This window comes from Dermacentor variabilis, chromosome 6 (assembly GCF_050947875.1).
Source record: "Dermacentor variabilis isolate Ectoservices chromosome 6, ASM5094787v1, whole genome shotgun sequence".
Classification (NCBI taxonomy): domain Eukaryota; kingdom Metazoa; phylum Arthropoda; class Arachnida; order Ixodida; family Ixodidae; genus Dermacentor; species Dermacentor variabilis.
This window is the reverse complement of record NC_134573.1, coordinates 197782126-197802359: the sequence shown is the minus strand read 5'-3', so window position 1 is coordinate 197802359 and position 20234 is coordinate 197782126. Positions and strand designations below refer to the sequence as shown.

The 20234-nt window shown below is 46.6% G+C and overlaps 1 protein-coding gene across 3 annotated transcripts in view; it reads right to left on the bottom strand.

Annotated features, from left to right (window-relative positions):
- LOC142586048 (intermembrane lipid transfer protein VPS13A-like) overlaps positions 1–20234 on the bottom strand; it is a 935034-nt gene that overhangs the window by 211129 nt on the left and 703671 nt on the right. For all 3 annotated transcript variants that reach the window (XM_075697293.1, XM_075697294.1, XM_075697295.1), the window contains one exon: positions 12489–12623. In XM_075697293.1, coding sequence (XP_075553408.1) covers positions 12489–12623 — 135 coding nt within the window. The remainder of the gene's footprint in view (positions 1–12488; positions 12624–20234) is intronic.

Genomic DNA, 20234 nt, shown 5'->3' with positions numbered 1-20234 from the left:
GACGAAATCAGGAAATTTGCGGGTGCTAGTTGGAATCAGCTGGCGCAGGACAGGGGTAATTGGAGATCGCGGGGAGAGGCCTTCGTCCTGCAGTAGACATAAAATAGGCTGATTCTGATGATGATAACATCAGAAGAATTAGCGAAAATGGTAAAGTCATTGCCAGCTTTAGCTCCAAGTTCTGATGGCATAAGTACATCAATGATAAAAATATGTGAATTGTCTCTCCAGGAGTTCCCTAAATTTATAAATTTTTCAATTCAGAATGCATGAATTTATTCAGATTGGAAAGTTGACAAAGTAATTCCACTACTTAAAAAGCAGGGCGATAGATACACAATAGATAACATTAGGCCTATTTCACTCACTTTAAATCTTGTACAGTTAATAGAGAGAGAATTGTATGGCAATATTGAAAGGTGGATAGGTGACAACCAAATATAAAGTGACTCTCAAATACGATTCAGGCCTAGGTGCTCAATTTGGTGTGCTCATGTTGACTTGGAGAGTCGAATTCAACTCGCTCGCCACGACAACCAGTACACGGCATTAGTGACATTAGACATTATGAAAGCATATGACAGTGTCGAGCACACCATCTTGATCGACAGACTTGAAAGTGTGAATCTCCCACAATATATAATTGCATGGATTCGTAATTTCCTGAGTGAACATACATTTTATTCCTATCAAAACAATATTTCTTCTCGATGTTACAAAGAGGCCGGGCGTGTTCCTCAAGGTGCTGTACTCTCCCCCATTTTTATTTACTATTTTACGGAGTCCCATTCCTACACACCGTGACGTGCAGGTATATGTATACGCTGATGATATTGCATTTTTTTCAGTGTAAAGCGATATACATAGCCTTCACAAAGCATTGCAGTCATATTTGAATCAGATTGAAATGTGGCTTAAAGGAATACAAATGTCGCTAAATGTCAACAAAAGTGACATCATAGTTTTCCTCTTAACTTTCCCATCCTGATAACAATGACGTACGATCAGGAGACAATTCCACAGGTACAATCACTAAATTATCTGGGAATGATTTATACAGAAAAACTTGGTTGGCGGACACGCATAGAATACATAGCATCTAAAGGAGCAAGGACTGTTGGTTTAATACGAAGAGTCAGCAACAGTCATTTTAGGCTGCACAGGGATGATTTATTGTATGTATGTCCGCCCCATTTCGAAGTTTGGTTGGGTATTATTTTTTGGAGGTCCTGCTTATAAACTACACACTCTCATTCTTTTAGAACGCGAATCATTATGCCTATGTCTTGGCCTTCCAAAATTTGTAGCAAATAATATTCTTTATCATGAAACTCACTTGCCTTCTCTTCAAACTCAATTTCGAATACTGGCAGTCCAGATATTACTGAATATCTATGCTTCTCTCCAGAGACGCGCCTCCTATGTGTTCATTCGAGAGCTGACTGCATTCTTTGTGACTCAATGGTCTTGACTGCATCGTCCTCAGGTAATTTTGGTGTAGAAGCTATTAGAACCATTGCAAGCATCAATCTGTGATGTGATTTTATCAAATTTACTTACTGCAACAGTAAGCGTTGAATTCGATAATATATCTTCTAATAATGCTAAGCTTCTGCCTATTAGATACCTAAAAAGTTTGTTAGATGACCACTATGAGAACCTCCCTATATATACAGTAATAGCCACAGATGCTTCTGTCAGTGAAGAGAAGCCAGGAGTGGGAATTCTTTCGCCATCATCAAATTGGTCTTTCTCTCTTTGACTGCCTGACTTTACACCAATATTTCAGGTACAGTTATTAGCTATCATTCTAGCTCTACGAAAGCTTCCCTCATCTATTTCTTCAGCCGTAACCATGACAACTCCTTATCTATTTGTTCTGCTCCAACAGTGCCAAATTCATCTACCATTCTCCGAGAATTTCATTCATCTATTCCCCAACATTTACGCCTCATCCGTTTGGTATGGGTACCAGGACACATGGGACTCACTTTAAATGAGTCAGCAGACGCACTGGCATCTGTTAGAGGCCCTGTACTGAGAATCCTGAAACCTCCAGCATACACCACGGCTGCAAGATTTAGAAAATTTTGTGTTCAAGAAAAACATGACAAATCATGTGTATTAAATAACACTGATTTCCAGCACCTTAGATTCTCTTGGCACAGCAGGTGGTGTTCAACAAGAAAATTTGAAGTTTCATTCACGAGAATGCGTTGCCGAATACCAATGCTTCATTTTTATTCCCACAGGTCTGGTTTGGCACCTTCCCCTCATTGTCTTTATTGCAATGAACCTGAAACTATGGAACACTTCTTTATAGTGTTGTAGGTTCGATGTGCACAGAAAACGACTTCTAGAAGGTCCCCTTCGCCAACTTGGACTGGGCATTACGCTCCCTGAGATAATGTCTCTTGGGGTGTCGGCACTAGCACACTGCAATAGGAACGCATTTGATGCCATGTTTAATTTTGTAAGTGAAACAAAGAGACTGCCATGTTAATGTCATTGTTTTACTTTCCTAAATATGTACACAAAAATATTAACTTCAAATTTTAAAATAATACAGCCTGAAAATTGATAACGATTAGTATTCACTTCATATAATTTCTAAGTTAAAAAATTCTATTTAAGTATTCTTCCCTTTTTATGTACTTGCATATGTTAGAGGCATGTGGCGCAAAAAGAAAGGAAGAGGATGAAGTGCGCGGATCGGTCCAAACGGCACGAGCCCTCGAGGTGCGTGACCCAAGCTGTGATCAGGAAATAAGCGGCGCTGAGCTGGCATTATCGCACTGGCGACGGGAGCCATCGAGGTTCGGTGAAGCCCGCGACGCTGGCAATCCAGGGTATGGCCGTCGACCTCGGCGACATTCGAGCGAGGCTCCTTGGACCTGCTGCAGCCTCTCTCAGCAGTGCTGGGCACTCCAGAAATGATCCCCCTTCAGAGGCAGACCAGAACGCACGATAGCCCCTGGGGCGTCTCATCGGCATTCGAAGAAGTAGCGGCAGAACCCGGCGTTCGGCCTAGCCAGTGAGGCCGAAGTGCTACGTCACCGACAGAGTTCGGGACACCAGCATCAAAAGACGGACAGGTGGACTGGCCAACATCAAGGCAGCAACTTCTACAGCATCGGCGATGACGAACATCTGACACGCACCGGACTCAGAGGATACCATAGAGTTTCTCACTATAACACCTAGAGGAAAATCTGGCGCCACCGTCTATGGGAGTTTCTTAAGGGGCGCCGTGCCGTCATGGAAATGACGGCATATGTGTCTGGTCTGCGAGGCTTGTGTTGGCTGGTGTTGTAAGAGACTTCGTCTAAAACGTAGATATGGCTACACAAATAACGGGTTCTTAAAGTAAAATCTTCATAAAATGCTTCCATTCATGCATATTACATCTTTACTCACCTACAATGCATGACCAAGTGAAGAAAAGCAAGAACAGACAACAAACTGTTTCAAAGTGAGCACGAATCTCGTTGTCTATCCTCCAACGTAAGTATCAGTGGCTTGCTGATACTTACGTTTTATATAATTGCAACTGCAACAACAAGTTCTCGTGCATAGTTAAACAAAACATGTTCTTGTGCAATAATAAAGCTAAAACAGCTTTTCACGTACAGTTTTAGCAGAAAATTAATCATTGTGACTGACGGAATGGGGCTTGCCTGGCTTTCCGAGAACGATGCCAATCCAAAGTCACAATATACCAGCATTCCCAGGCATACCACAGCGCAGCAGCACCAGATTTTCCTCTAGGTAATACATGTATAGTGAGAAACTCTATGGTAGGTGGTAGGTGAGTACGACCACGACCTACTGGAAGTCCAGACCTGCACAGATACCCGGTTTCTACGGGAGCCACTTGCGCCCACTCTTGTTCAACCATTGGCCGTTGGTGTTGCTTTTATAACCTGTAATGATGTGCTCAAGGGGAGAAGCCAGGACCTTGAGAGGCACATTGAGACTGGGCTACCTAAGCTTAGAGAGGCCTCCAGGAGGGTGCAGGTGACCATATGCACTATCCCAGAGGTCTGGGGCCAGACTGACCAGGTAGAAAGGAGGGTGGTTGAGGCCAATCGGGTCATTAGGAGTCTGAGCCAACGACTCGGGTACAGTGTGATGGAGATCAACGGAGATGTGTACGGAGCCGGCTCCCGGCCTTTTGTACAGGATTGCATTCACTACAGTGGTGCCACTGGCAAAAGGGTAGGGAGCAGGATGGGTCGCCAGGCAACAGCTTTTTTAGGGGGACCCAGAGCCCTGAAGGAACCAGTGTAGGCATGGACGATTCGAGGCAGGAGCTACAAACAAGCAAGCATCGGCACTGTAGGAGAGGCAACAGAAGTAAGCACCAGAGCCAAATTAAGTCAGACATAAGGTTTATTAGCATGCAAGGTGGTGGAAATAGGCTAAAATGGGAGAAAATCGAAGAGCAACTAAGGCAGGAGAGCTTAATGGTTTATGGGTTTGTAGAGACACATCTTAGGGACATGGAACAACCGCCCTGCAACCCTGATTATGCATGGGGATACTGCAACAGAGTTCAGGGTAGCAGAAAGGGCGGGGGAATCAGAGCAGTCATTCATAAAAATACAAATTGGCAAAGGGAATGCAAGGAGCAGTTATGGCTGAAAGGAAAAGTAGCCGGGGAGAAAACACTTCTAGGCTATATACCTTTGGACAGGATCAAATGCTAAAGAGGAAAACAAAAAAATGTTGGACTGTATAGCAGCGGACATCAATGAGCTAGGAAAAGGATGTGAGATAATTGTTTTAGGAGACATGAATGCACATGTTGAAGATATGGATGGGTACACAGACTTCACAGGTAACATGCTGCTGGATATCTATGAGAAGTATAACTTAGTTGTCTGTAACTCTACTGAGGAGTGTGACGGTATCATAACATGGGAGGTAGGGGGTCGACACTCGGCAATAGATTATGCATTAATGTCACTTGGGATGTACGATAGATTTGGAGCCATGAATATAGATGAACAGGGCTCCAGATCTATATAGGTAGCAACCACAAACGTATCAAGTTGAGTTTTAAGAGGGAAACTAAAGCAGGAACGAGGCATGAGGAACAGCCAGATGGGGTTTTTAGACAGCTTTGGCAAGCTAGACAGCTTTGAAGATGTCCTTGGCTGCCAGTTCCAATTACATTATCACGTCATCATCAACTGTGACGTATTTGTCAGCTGTCACACCTGCTGATGCATTACAAGAAGCAGCATACAAACTGAGCAATTCCTGGAGCAGCGCAGCAGGACTACTTTTGACAGTGGCAATGTTGCCAAGTGTGTTGCTAGCACTGCCATTAGCAATAGCGCAGAACGCATCTCGCTGATGTCTCAGCTTGGCTCTCGATGACCAGCTCAAGCTGATCCAGAGAGCTGAGAAGATGGCAAGAGCCAGCGGATCCCTGGACTAGGGGCTCCAATCATTAGTGATTATTCTGATTATTCTTTTAATAAAGTATATATCTATCTGTAAAGGGCAGTGGTGGCACCACTGCTTCGTGTTGATTGTAAAGGAATAAATCAGCCATTGGGGCCGCCCAAATTCCTTCATAATACAGGCAAACTTGTTGTGTTCTTCATTGTAGAGGCATTCACAATAGAAATTAAAAATAGGAATCTGGCCTAGACCAAATTGATCTTTCATTAAACAGGCCTTTTCGCTGTATAGGCATTCGTTGTACAGGTGTTCTGACTGTACAAATTGATGCTTCATCAGAATATGATACAGGTTTAAGAACAGCATGCTGCATATTCTCTCATACAGCATGAGTACCTCTTCCTCACACAATTGAAAAGAAAAAATTTGGCAGAACCCATGTCACGATGACTGTCAAGGATGACTGTTTAGCACTGAATCACTATATTGACACAATGTATTGTCACCGTCAAAACAAGTTATGTATGAGGCATGAACTGCAGTGGCACTCCTCTTTCGGACTTCCATGAGAACAGTCGGCGCCATCTAGCAGCGTTAAGCTTGCACGTGGCCTCTGAAAAGCATGACACACTGATGCATGCGAGCGATTAGAAGTGCGTCAAATGGCAGCCAGGCTCCTCTCTCGAGCTTCTTTCTGGACACGCTGCACCATCTAGTGGCACTGCCAAGAAGTCTGCACATGGCCTCTGAGCCGAGAAGCATAGCGTGCTGGTGCCGGCAAAATGCTGAGAATTATTCTCTCACGTGCCGCACAGCCAGTGGCACATACTCAGCGACCCAAGTTGGTGAGAGGTTCATTAAGGAGTGGCACATACCAAACGCATTCATGGCGCAGCTCGCTAAAGTGTTGTCGTTAAAAGACGTTCATTGAAAAGCAGCATATACCCAGTGCATTTGTTGCACAGTTTGCTAAAGTGTCAGGTTGCTGTCCTTGAGGAACCCTTGTGACTTGGGTTCAATTTGGAGAAATTTAAGGGATCTTTTTCGTCATTGTAGAGCAGCACATTCCCAGTGGCATATGCCTAAGTACCCAAGTTGGTGCCAGATGTTCATTGAAGAGTGGCACATACCTACTGGCACCTACCTAATAAGTCAAGTTGGCACCAAAGAGGTTCATTGAAGACCAGCACAGAACGAGTGGCATATACCCAATGCTCAAAGTCGGCGTAAAAGAGTGAGTGAACAGCAGTACTTGCCCAGTCCTGCATCTACAGTGACCTATGTTGGCATGAAAGAGGCGAGTCCCACGGTTGGTTTCGAACCCTGTTCCTCTGCACAGCCACCTGATGCGCTACCCATTCGACCCATGGACCACGCAGCGACCCAGGTATGTGGGAAAATGATTAGATATTGTAAGTAAGAAGTGCGCCGTGCAGAGCTCCGCAGCCGCATCACCAGCGCTACTGAAGTGGGGCTCGGGCTAGACGGTGTTCCTGTGTGACTAGCTAAGCCTACGCTGTTGCGTCTTCCTGTAGGCGTCCTTCGTGTTGTCCACAGTCGTGTCGGACTTCTTTGCCATAATTGGTGGAGGCTTGCTGGGTCCCCTGCAATCCTGGAATTGCGCAGCCAGACTCTCCCTGCCATCATGACCACCGAAAGTGCCACAAGCTTACCACGACCTGGTCCCCAGTCCACCGTGTGCCCCGGCTCATTCCGCCAGCGGGACCCTCCTATCTTCAGCGGCACTGACGACCACGATGTTGATGACTGGCTCTCATCATATGAACGTGTCGGCCTGAACAACAAAAGGGATGACATTACGACATTGACCACCGTCCCTTTCTACCTCACCGGAATTGCCCACTTGTGTTTTCGGAACCACGAAAGCGAAGTCCCAAGCTGGACAGTGTTCAAGACAAAGTTCAGCGAGGTCTTTGGCCGCCCTGCTGTTTAAAAGCTTCGTGCCAAACAGCGTCTGCAGTCGTGCTCTTGGCAGCATGGTGAGAACTTTACCAGCTACATCGAAGATGCATCGATCTCTGCAAACGCGTCGATGCATCCATGACTGAGGGAAATAAAATCAAGCATATAATGAAGGGTATCGACAAGGATGCATTTCAGATGCTCATTTCAAAGAAACCCTCTACTGTTGCCCAAGTTATTGAACTGTGCCAAAGCTATGACGAGCTCCGCCGTTAACGTCTCCTCACCCGCCGTCCTGTTCCCCATCAAGAATCGTTGTCCGGCTCGACCTCTCCTTTTCCAGATTCCACCCTCTTCTCGCAAATCAAGGCTTTCGTCAGGGAAGAAGTTGCTCGCTAGCTCTCCCTCATCTCTAACCCGCTGGAATCAAGTTCGTCCCTTAGTCCAAGCCTAGGACACGTTATAGAAGAACAAGTGTCCGAGGTCCTTCCTCTGGAACGAGCGCCTCAACTCACCGCCCCATTGACTTATGCCGTCGCATGACCACGACCACCGACCGTCTAGGCTCCGCCTCTGATGCCTAGCCCTGTTTTTACCCCCACGCCGTCACGACCTCCAGTCCATCGAGTAATTAATCCCTGGCGCACAGCGGACAATCGGCCCATCTGCTATTCGTGCGGTATTCCCAGACACAATGCATTCCTGTGCCGCTGCCGTCCACTACATCCACGTGACGACCCACACACAGCTGCGCACGACCATCCGTTGTCTTACGCTCCGGATTGCGATTTACCCCCTTCTCCGCCCAAGGCTTCACCAGGTTTCTGACCGCCTTTCTCCTTCTCCTCATCGCTTGCTCTCCCCGATGCGTCGGCGTCCCTCTCCTGCTGACACGGAAAACTAAGTGGCGCAGTTCCCGAGGCAAAAACTGCGTCATTGCCGCAACGCTTAAGCCCTCTTCTTTTGTCGCACAACGTTATTGATGTCGCTGTTGAAGGAGTCTCTGTGCTTGCCCTCATTGACACAGGTGCCGCCTGTGATTGCCGAAAAACTATGCCACTCAATACGAAAAGTCACGACACCTTTCTTCGGTCCTTTACTCTGCACGGCCACAGCACAGCACGTCCAGCTGGTGTCTGCGTGCACCACCACACTTGAAATTCGAGGAGCGCTCTACACAGTCCAGTTCATCGCTCTTCCCCACTGTTCCCAAGATATTATTTTAGGTTGGGATTTTCTCTCCCGTCACCAAGCTGTCATTGATTGCTCCCGTGCAGAAGTCGCCTTCTCTTCGCTTGGCAATGCCATATCTGATGACGTTTTGCTTTCCTGCACCAAGTTGTCCCTGACTGACGACATCCAAATACCTCCGCACGCATCTGTTCTGGCACCTGTATCCTGTTCCGTTGCTTCCGACTCTACCGCACTCTTCACACCTTCGACTGCTTTCGTTCATTGCCACCTCTCACCTCTCCCAACTGCGCTACTTAGCCTTCAAGCTGGCTCAACTCACCTTCCTGTATACAGCCACTTCCCAATCCCGATTACGTTGCTTCACGGTGAATCTCTCGGCACTGTGGAGCCTTATGACACCATTGCCATGTTGGAACTTCCTAATGGATTTTCAGAGGTCAACACGCTCTACTGTAGTCCCGTAACTGCCACATCACCTGAAGACGTTTTCAATTATATCGTCGACAATGCCTTAAACCCCAAGCAACACCATGACCTTTGTCTCCTCGAGAATTGTTGCCCTGCTTTTGACAGCCATACCACTTCTCTGGGCCGAACGACGACTGTATGTCACCGGATTGACACCGGTTCTCACTCACCGCTACGGTAGGGACCAGACCGTGCATCGTCGACAGAACAACGCATCATTGATGAGCAAGTAGGTGACATGCTAAAGCGTGGTGTCATTGAACTATCCGACAGCCCATGGGCATTGCCAGTTGCTTTAGTTTAAAAAAATGGCTCGATCCGCTTTTGCGTGGATTACCGTTGCCTAAACAAAATAACCCGAAAGGATGTTTATCCATTGCCGTGGATCAACGCCACCTTAGAGTGCTTACAAGGTGCAGAGTTCTTTCCCTCCCTCGATCTACCCTCTGGTTATTGGCAGGTGCCTATGGCTGCAGACGATAAGCCTAAAACTGCTTTCATCACACCAGATGGCTTATACAAATTTCGTGTGACGCAATTCGGACTTTGCAACGTGCCTGCAACTTTTGAGCGGATGATGTGCACTATTGTTCGAGGCCTCAAATGGAACATGTGCTTGTGTTATTTGGATGATGTAGTAGTGTTTGCACCAGATTTTCTTATTCACCTTCATCGCTTGGAGCAGGTTTTACGCTGTCTCAGTGACGCTGGCCTCCAACTAAACCTGAAAATATGTCACTTTGGGGCACGCAAGCTGACTATTTTCGGACATGTTGTGCCGAAGAACGGTGTTCTCCCGGATGCCGCTAAGCTCCGTGCTGTTAAAGGATTCCAGAGGCCAATGTCTCTAAAAGACTTGCGCAGTTTCATTGGCCTCTGCTCGTACTTCCGCCGCTTTATTCGAAATTTCACTTTGATAATGGCACCACTGACAGAGCTTCTTCGGGGAGACCCCAATCTTTCTGCATGGTTCCCGGCTTGCGATGTTGCCTTTGCGACGCTACGTTGCCTGCTCACAACACCACCAATACTGCGCCATTTCGATCCAACTGCTCCCACGAAAATCCATACGGATGCTAGCGGTGTTGGTCTTGGCATTGTGCTCACCCAGCGAAAGCCTGGCTGCCAAGAATATGTTGTTGCTTATGCGAGCCGCACTCTCACGAAAGCTGAAGCGAACTATTCAGTCACGGAAAAAGAATGTCTAGCGATCATCTGGACCATCACAAAATTTCGTCCATACCTGTACGGCCGATCCTTCGATGTCGTTACCGAACACCACGCACTCTGCTGGTTGTTGTCTCTCAAGGATCCCTGCGGCCGCCTAAGCCTGGTAGGCACTGAAGCTCCAAGAGTACGATATCCGGGTTGTCTACCGCTCAGACAAGAAGCACGCCGATGCCAATGCTCTTTCGCGCTCGCCTGTCCATGCCGACATTGTCAGTGTCTCCGTCCTAGACGACCCACATCTCCCATTCGCTTCTGTCGACATGGCTTTGAAGCAGCGCAAGGACTCCTGGATTTCATCTTTGATAGATTACATCTCTGATTCACCTGCACGCCCACCATCCTGAGCGTTATGCCGACAAGCTTCGCACTTTGCCATCCGTGACAGAATCGTTTATCGCTGTAACTACAGCTCCGACGGCCGCAAATGGCTGCTTGTAATACCCCGGCAGCTCCGCACTGATGTATGTGCCGCTTTCCACACCAACCCTCAGTGCGCACACGCTGGTCTCTTCAAGACTGTGGGGAGGCGCGACTCTCGCGCGTCCCCTGATGTTTTTCCCGCATAGCGCATCTCCTGTAATCCCACTTCGCCGCGTGGCCTGCGTGACGTCAGCGGCGGTCGATGTGGTTGGGGCGCAGTGCGAGAGATGGCGCGAGTGTTGCGCTGCTAACGCCGCTGACAGGCGAGGTTACTTGGGCGCCGAAAGGAAGGCGCTTGCTCTTGGGGGTTCGGGACATCAAGCAGCACGGACGTGCCGTGCCGCGCGTGGAGCGACCCTCTTCCCCGGCGGGTCGGCGCGCGGCGTAGACGTCTCGCGCGCGCGCGGCAACCCATGCTTTCGCGAGACCGCCTAGCGTGGCCGCCTGCGAACGCGCCACCGTTGGCGTGACCGAACACGCGAACGACCAGGCGTTGGGATCCAGCATGGGGCGAACATATTCGCTCGCTTCCGGTTGCGGTGAGTCGGACTTCTGGATTTGTTGCGCGCCCATCGGCATGTTTCGCGGATAGCAACTCGGCTAGCAGGCATTGATCTATGAAAGGTGCAATAAATGCACTTGTGACTGTTTGCACTACTGTACTGTCGTTCCTTTGTCCCAAGAGTACGGGTGAGAGAGACCCCACAAGACCTACACCAGACTACGTCATCGATTTTATTGGCGTGGTGCGTACACATTTGTGCCAAAGTACATTCACTCTTGCACAGAATGTCAATGCCACAAGCCTGATCCTTGCCGCCCTTCTGGACCAATGCAACCTTTGCCGTGCCCTTTGCGACCATTTGACCGGGTTAGGATAGACTTATACGGACCTCTGCCATACGCAGCTGCTGGCAATCGCTGAGTCATTGTAGCTATAGACCACCTCCCGAGGTATGCAGAAACGGCCGCTCTACCAGCCACGACGGCTCGTGACGTTGCCTCCTTCCTGCTTCAACGCTTTGTTCTACGTCACAGCGCTCCCCGTGAACTCCTGAGCGACCGAGGCCGCGTCTTTCTCGCCGATGTCAATCAAGAACTTCTCGCTGAATGCCTCGTTATTCATCGCTGTACCACCGCATATCACCCACAAACAAACGGATTGACAGAGCGCTTTAACCGAACTCTTGGCGACATGCTTTTGATTTAGTAAAGCAATGAAGGGGCCTAGTTGGTGAACGTTCATGGTTATATTGCGCTCAGTTTTACAAACACGATATTAAAGAAGGAAAGGACGTGGACGGACGTAGCGCGAACTACCAACTGTTTAATATTGTTAAAGAACGTGCTTATATACAAGGAGATATGGTGCGGGGGCGGGGGGGTACATATAAAAAGATATGACAAGGTGACGACATGTGAACATAGTTTGAGTCAGGCATACATCATTCACATCGCACTTATCAAAGCTGAGGTCGAGTTTACCAGGGCGAACAGGTGCATGTGAACGATGTATGCCTGACTCAAACTATGATCACATGTCGTCACCTTGTCATATCTTTTTATATGTAACCTCTACATATAAATGTAGAGGTTACATATATATGTGTCGGACTTCTTTGCCATAATACAGACAGACAGACGGACGGACGGACAGCTCCTGGAAAATGTGTCAAGTACCCTAAGAAATGCTAATGCACTAAAAAAGAAAGCGTTGACCTTGTGACATAAATGTAGTTTGGCACAGGGCACAGCGTGTTACTCCAGCAGTGCTCTTCTTGGCCTCCTAGCAACAGGATACAAAACAACACAAGAAAAGGTTTTCCTTTGGGTATCATTACCTGGATCCTGTGAACCTTGACCAATACTAGAGCCTGACGATCTGACTGTCGGTACTGCAGCCACAGTGCCGGATGGTAAGTGCGCTGCAGTGATCCATAGAAAGGCTTGGTCATCTGCATCTTCTCAAAGTCCACCTGCGAAAACAGGGTCATTGCTATGATGCAGCTATGGCACATTTATTTATTGATTTATTTATTGGCTAATTAATTAAAAATACCTCCAGGGCCCAAAAGCACTACAGAAAGGAGTGGGGAAAAAATGGCAAGATGTGCAGCTTAAAAAAAAAAAATAAAAGCAAGGCATCTTGTAAAGCCATCTTTAACTCGTGATCATGTGGGTAGCATCACAAGACGCAAGGAGCAGAACTTTCTGACATTATTCACCTACAAACCACTGAATCACTCTGAGGAAGCAGTAGTATCAATTAATTGGATGTTAGTAGACATGCCATAGCATGTTTAGTGTCTGTCACAAGAAAGACAGTAGTGCTGGCGCAAATGACTATTAGTCGGCATCCTATAGGCAGTGTTGAAACTTAACACTGGCATCTAGCAGCAGCCTTGCAGTGTGATGAGCCCTCCTGCCATGCTGGCGACACCTCTCACTCTTAAATGTGCCAATTGCATCTTATCAGCAAACAAACTCTTTGCCCGAAGGTTATTGAGTTTGATGACTGGCTAACTTGGTTGAGAGGCTCGAAGAGGTGATCTCCTGAGAGAGGTGAGGCTGCATTGTTGTTGGGCACTGAGTGCGACACAGCTGGGACTGTAGTAGGCACATTATATGAGCCTATACTCAATGCTGATGAAGTTCGCCTGTGGCACAGGCCATCTAAGGAGACTTCACAAGTCTTTTGAGGTAGTGATCCTTCGCAGTCTAGCCAACCTAAGCTGCCTCAGAGAGCTAAGGCACGTTTCCCTAGTGAAATGCACCTAACTTTTTATTTTCACAAGCTCACAGCACATGTAATCTGGGGCATGTTGACTGAGGTGTTCCCTCATTTTGGCATTCTAGTGAAGATGACCATGGACAATGCATCCTACTTCACAGCAGAGGTGTTTGTGGTTGTGTGTATTGCCTGTTGCATTAAATGCTGCAAGATGACCACGCATGCCCACAAGATAACCTGAAAGAATGGTTTAACTGCAACCTCTAGCCCTCCCTCATGGTGTTTTGCCCAACAACACACTGATTGGGATGCGTACACCTGAACAGGAGGAGTTTCTTTTTACTGTCGCTAGTGAACCGATCAACAAGATACACACCCAGTTGTGACGCCCACGAAAGGTCTTTGCAAGCGAGAGTGAAGAGAGTGATGCTATGCATATTTCTATTGAGAATGATCTTGCAAAAATATCCTAATTGTCGTTTCACTATCGGTGAAGTATCGCTATGGCACTTTCAATATACTAATATCAAGAATTGAGGCTTCCACAGAATGTTCAGTTTGGGTATCACTAATTTCACTTTGTGTTGAACCTCAATGCACTTTCCACCTTAAGAGGACAAGATTGCACGATTGCTCGGTCAATTTATGAATCCATTTGACATAGGTTGGCCCACTCACTCATGAGTGCACTCACTCACACTCACTCGCACTCATTTCAAAGACGTCAGTGAGAGAGAGTGTGAGTGGAAGTGAGTGCAAGCGAGTGCCAATGAGTGTGAATGGAGGTGAGTGCGAGTAGAGGTGAGTGAGTGTGAGTGGAGGTGAGCATAACTGAGTGCTTGTAAGTGCTAGTGGAAGTGAGTCTGAACGTCGTGGTCTCTCGCTACGCTCGTGCCACACATGCTCAGATATTGTGCATGCCGGACAACCACCGTGGGTTCGAGCACTCCGAGCTGCCATGAATGCAGGGTGCCGCGCCTGTTCCAGCCTGGTGCATGTGCTGCTGCGCCCCGCCAGTCCCAGCTAGGGGGAAGGTGAGAGACCAAGCGCGCAGCAAGGGAGGCCCTAGGCGAAGCGCTTCGGAAGCAACAAAGAGCTGTGGTTTGGCACAAACCACAGCTCTTGGCAGAACCACAGCAATTAAGCTGTGGTTTGGCACAAACATAAGTTTAAACAAGACATCCGAATCTAAATCTAATTGCAACATAATACATGGCCAAACGGTCACTGGTGACTGCTAACGGCATAACAACAAAGAGCAAAGAGCCCAGCAGTAAGAGGCTGCCCATCCTTCGGCCAATGCCTGCCATCGTGTGCCCGATAGCAGAGAAAATGGAAACAGAAAGAAACAGAAGAACAGGTGGGGGCATGATCGAGCGGCGCTGCCTCAGGACATCGAGCTGACTGAGGCCCACTGAGGCCGGGACCCCGATGAGCCGAAGTAACCATCGGCAGGCGGTGGACAAAGGGGGCCACCGCTGGCAGAGAGGAACATGAACACACCTTTTTAAGCCTGATGTGGTTTCCTTAGACCCCGTCTTGTGTGTGCATACCCAGAGCGCATGCAAGCAGGGCCCAAATCCCACCAAAAAGTCAGCCAATTGATGAAGCCCGTTGACCTTCCGGTGGGCAGGACGACAGCTGAGTCATCTAGTTTTACAGCAGAGCTGTACATGGCTAGGGTTAGGTGACATAGGTGGATAGGTGACAACCAAATATAAAGTGACTCTCAAATACGATTCAGGCCCAGGTGCTCAATTTGGTGTGCTCATGTTGACTTGGAGAGTCGAATTCAACTCGCTCGCTACGACAACCAGTACACGGCCTTAGTGACATTAGACATTATGAAAGCATATGACAGTGTCAAGCACACCATCTTGATCGACAGACTTGAAAGTGTAAATTTCCCACAATATATAATTGCGTGGATTCGTAATTTTCTGAGTGGACATACATTTTGTTCCTATCAAAACAATATTTCTTCTCGATGTTACAAAGAGACCAGGGGTGTTCCTCAAGGTGCTGTACTCTCCCTTATTTTTATTTACTATTTTACGGAGTCCCATTCCTACAGCCGGAAAACTTTTCCCGCATGTAAAACGTCTGTGTAGATTGCCGACAGCTTTGAAGCAGCGCACAAATGCTGCATCCCCGCTTACGTTCCACGAGGCATGCAGGAACATAACAGTATAGTTGTTTGATCCGAAACGAACTCACTGGATCGCTGAATGCAGCTTTGCAAAAACATAATCACCAAAGAACATTTCTAACACGATGAGATGCTAACACTTCGCTTTCTTCATGTCGAAAGCACTGCTTGCTACCAGCATCTTTTGCTTTTTCGAGAGGCCAGCTCCTAGCAATCGGCTCGTACAAGTAGGGAGCAACGACGAACTCCTCAGACAAACGCAAGCTCCCGAAATTTACCATTACTGTCTCAGCAAAACAACACCGCCAAACCACCTTGCACCGTGCTTCATGTGTAGCTGCAGAGATCGGTCCGGACGAACACCACTGTTGACGTCACGAGATGCCTGACCAATCACAGGCGGAAACGAGGCGCGCGAGCTGCCCCGAGTCAAAATAAGATCTGTTTGCGTTTTCTTTCGCTCAATTTTGATGCGACATTCCAATTCGGAGGGTTGAAAACCATTACCTACAGTTATTCACTCATTTTTTCTGGAAAACCCTTCAGCTTCCCTTTAAAGGGGCCTGAGGCTGGGTCACGCATTAAAATAAAGAACATTTTATTCCCATTATAGAGACTGCATTCCGACACACCCCAACATTAACCTTTGGCAGCCTAGGAGTTCACTGCTTCGAAAGCAGATTCGATGGCAGATCCCAGTATGAAAAATTGCTCAAACCAGTTGGAAATTTCCAATTGGAACGAATTGGATATTTCCAACTGTGTTTTGGGACACTCACTGGAAAAATCCAACAGGTCCAATTGGACCAATTGTTTTTTTTAAACACAATTGGACTCAATTGGTCTCTGAATTAGACTTGGGACCAACATGAAAACCGAAAGAAAGAGAAACAGAAAAGCCTAGATGGGCCCCTAACCTTGGTGTGACACAGACATACTTGAAACTCCTTTTAAGAAGCACACTCATACATGAACACACCACGGCAATTCTCTTGATTCACATACCCAACACTCACGACTTCACTATGAGAGATGCAAGTCAGGTGCTATATATGTGAGCAGAATTTGGTTGACCAAGTGGTGCCAGTGGTACATGATAAATTGGTAAAATTTCAAGATAAATATTTAATGTGACAGAAGCTAAACGCTTCTCTCCATTGATCACACTAAAATACAAAGATCTCTTACTTTAAAGCTAACATTATAATTATGCTATTATTATTATAAACTATGTATTCTACTGTTTTGCAAGATTACTCATTGACTTCCAATTGGGTCCATTTGGGACCACTTGCCATACCAAGCTCTAGTGATGTCCAACTGAAACCAACTGGACTTCTTATGATGCCCAATTGGAACTTGGGCCTCCGATGGTGTCCAACTGGAACCAGTTGAGTCCCACTGAAAAATTCAACCAAACTCAATGGTTATTTTTTTTTACTGGGATGCGGCGAGATTTCGAACTTATCGGAACACAGCGAATCGCAGTTCCAATGGGAGGTGTGATGACAGGCAAACATCTCTGGCATCTAGGAAACATTCGCTGGAAGCCCAGAAGAGTAGTGCTTGGTCTGTTCACCGCCCATTTAGCAACTGAAATGGTGCTCTCCACTGCGCGGGGTGTAGGAAAGTGGTGTCATGGCACCCAGGAATCAAGCACACTGATCCATCTTCGATGGAGACTGTTGTGATGCAACCTAGCATTAATTTAATTATGCCCCAAAAACTATTATTGAATCTTACCAGAAGTTGAAGGCAAGAGAATTGCTTTTTGTTCCCGGAATGCCTGGCATTAAGTTGTGAGTTATGCTGCAGTACAAGCAGACTTTTTTTTTTATCACATATGCTGCCTTCTTCCAGTCTCTCTCTCTCTCATCTTTTTCTCCCTATACCCATTCCCCATGCTGCCCTGTTGAGGTGACCTCCAGTGAGAGTCAGTTACAGTGCTGCACTTATCTCTTCCTTTCCCTTTCAAAAGTCACTTTCTCTCATTGCAAGCGGCCTCATCCGGGCCTCATAAGAAAGATTGAGAAGCACACAGTTGTCCTCAATCATCAGAACAGACAAATGACCATGTACATTGTGACAATGACAAGTGCAAAGCTAAAATGTGCCAGCTTCCAGTACAAGGTCCCATGAACCTTTGAGTAGGCTAACGTTGTGGAGCAACAGACCATCTTGCAAATAGCCCTGCATGTAAGGTGCGCAAGTGCAGATGTCAGCGCTACTGGAAGATTGGGCATCTAGATTTTATGTTTCGTCTGGTAATTCAGCGAAAGTTCGACAAGTCGACGACGACGACTCTAGCTCACACAGCAGCAAAAAAACAATTTGTGTTGTCAAGGGACACAAACACGGCATTTACGCAATTGTCTGCATGGAAGGTCAGGCTATCTCGTTTCTGGTTAATACGAAATCGTCGGTCACCATTCTAGCAGAAGAACTCCATCGCCATTTTTTTCACAAGTACTTGCCTATGAAGCCTACCTCAGCACAGTTTTTCGACTACTCAAAGTCAAAAATAGGAGTTTAAGGATGCTTTATTGCATCAGCTACATTCCACGACAGAAGTGCTTGCACTAAAAAGCGCTTGCAAGTGTCTGTGGGGACCACTGTTCTGGGCCTAGATGCCATTGCGGCACTACAAATGAAGATTGAAGGTACATCGCTTCAGTGTCTTGCATTGAGCCTTAGCACTCGTGTATTGCCATCTGAGCTACGTTCAGATTACAAAAATCTGTTCGACAAACAGCTTGGATTTGCCAATGGATTCAAACACAGAGTTAAGGATTGCGATGTCCATTTCACCCATTGCCAGCAAGCTCCGAAGGTTGCCTGTTTCGCGAGCAAGTGTCAGCTGAATTACAGAAATTTGAAGCACAAGACAGACGTTATTAAGCATGTTGATGCCTCTCAGGGGGTTTCTCCAATAATGGTGGTTCAGAAAAAGGATGGATCAATATGAAGATGCATTGATCTGCTATAAATGTTGATAGCTTTCCACTTCCACAGACAGAAGAGCTGCTGCATAGCTTAGCTGGCGCCCAGCGATTTTCGAAGCTGGATTTAGCGTCTACTTACCACCAAATGGAACTCGACCCTGAGAGTCGTGACCTAACAACCATTATTACGCATGATGGGCTCTTTCATTTTAAGAGAGCTTCGCCTCCATCAGAATTTCAGTAGAGGATGCATCTCATACTTAAGAGGAAGCTTTAGCTCGGGCCCAACTCTGACGCGGACTATTCAAATACGTGTAAAACGCAAAAACGCTTTTCTGAGATAGCCCCTGGACCCCTTTTAATGAAACTTGTTGCATTTGAGAGAGAAAGTTAAATTCAAGTGACTGTTCGAAGTGGAATTTCGATTTAGGGCCTGAATTTCTTTACAGGTATTTTCAAAAATTCAAAAGTTTGAAAAAAATAGAAGCTCGAAGCTTACAGATTAATAGCTCTGCATAAAGAAAAGATATCGCGTTTCTGTAAATGGCATCCATCAGATCGTTGAAAGCGGACAAATTCAGTGTGTCATTTTATATCTTACGTGAATTTGTTACATTGTTTACAAGGGTTCTGCAAAAGCTGCATTTCCATATTACAATTTTTTTTTTTATTCGTATGTAACATATCGATTTTGCTGCTTTAGATGTACTCTTAGATGCAATTCATCGAATTGTCATATACTTCTTCTTTGCTGAGTTACAGAGTTGTAAACTTGATAGTTTTGTTTTATTAAAATGTTATATTTTTGCCATTTTTTAATAAAGGAATGAGGACCTAAATCGAAAATTCGATACCAACAGTCACTGGATTTTAAGTCTGTCTTTTAAATGCAACAAAGTTCTTCAAATTCGGTGCAGTGATTGCCGAGAAAAACGAATTATTGTTTTACATGTATTTAGATAGGAGCACCCGAGCTAAAGTTTCCGCTTAAGATGAAAATGTGCACTTTTCTACTGTGGGGTTCTCACCCATGCTCTTGGAACAAAGGAACGACAACACAGTAGTGCAAACAATCACAAGGGCATTTATTGCACCTTTCATAGATCAATGCCTGCTAGCCGAGTTGCTATCTCTAAAATATGCTGATGGGCGTGTGACAAATCGCGGAAGTCTGACTCACCGCGACCGGATAGCGAGTGAATATGTCCGCCCCATGCTGGATCCCAACGCCTGGTCGTCTGCGCGTACTGTGACGCAATGTTATTGATGGTTCGAATGTTATTGATGGTTCTGTCTGTTGTCTATATTGTTGCCAAGCCTTGTGTAATCAAATTCTGTGCACGATGGGAATAATGGTGTACATTTGTGGATATGGTTGATGTTATGTTGATAAGGCTCAACATGTGAGTGAACGGTCAGGAAAGGGCAGGACACTTTTCCACTTTGCAATGCACAAAGGTGCTGTGGCAGGGTTTGTCAACTCTCCGACACTGGGCAGAGAAGGCTCTGGAGTCAGTTCGCCAACAGACATGGGTTTATTCACCCAAGATACAGCACGGTGTGAAAGTTGCAGCACTTACGGGCAAAGGCAAGATTGATTGAGTACGCATGCCCGCTGTGCTAGGGCTAACCGAGTAGCGATCCACCATGCACAAGAACAAGAAGTCACGGAAGCAAAGGTCCCATGACACCAACTTGTTGCGTGCCTGTGAGCATATGCTGCAATGATGAAGTGCTCAGCGGAAGAAAGCTCGGGTGGCGAGGG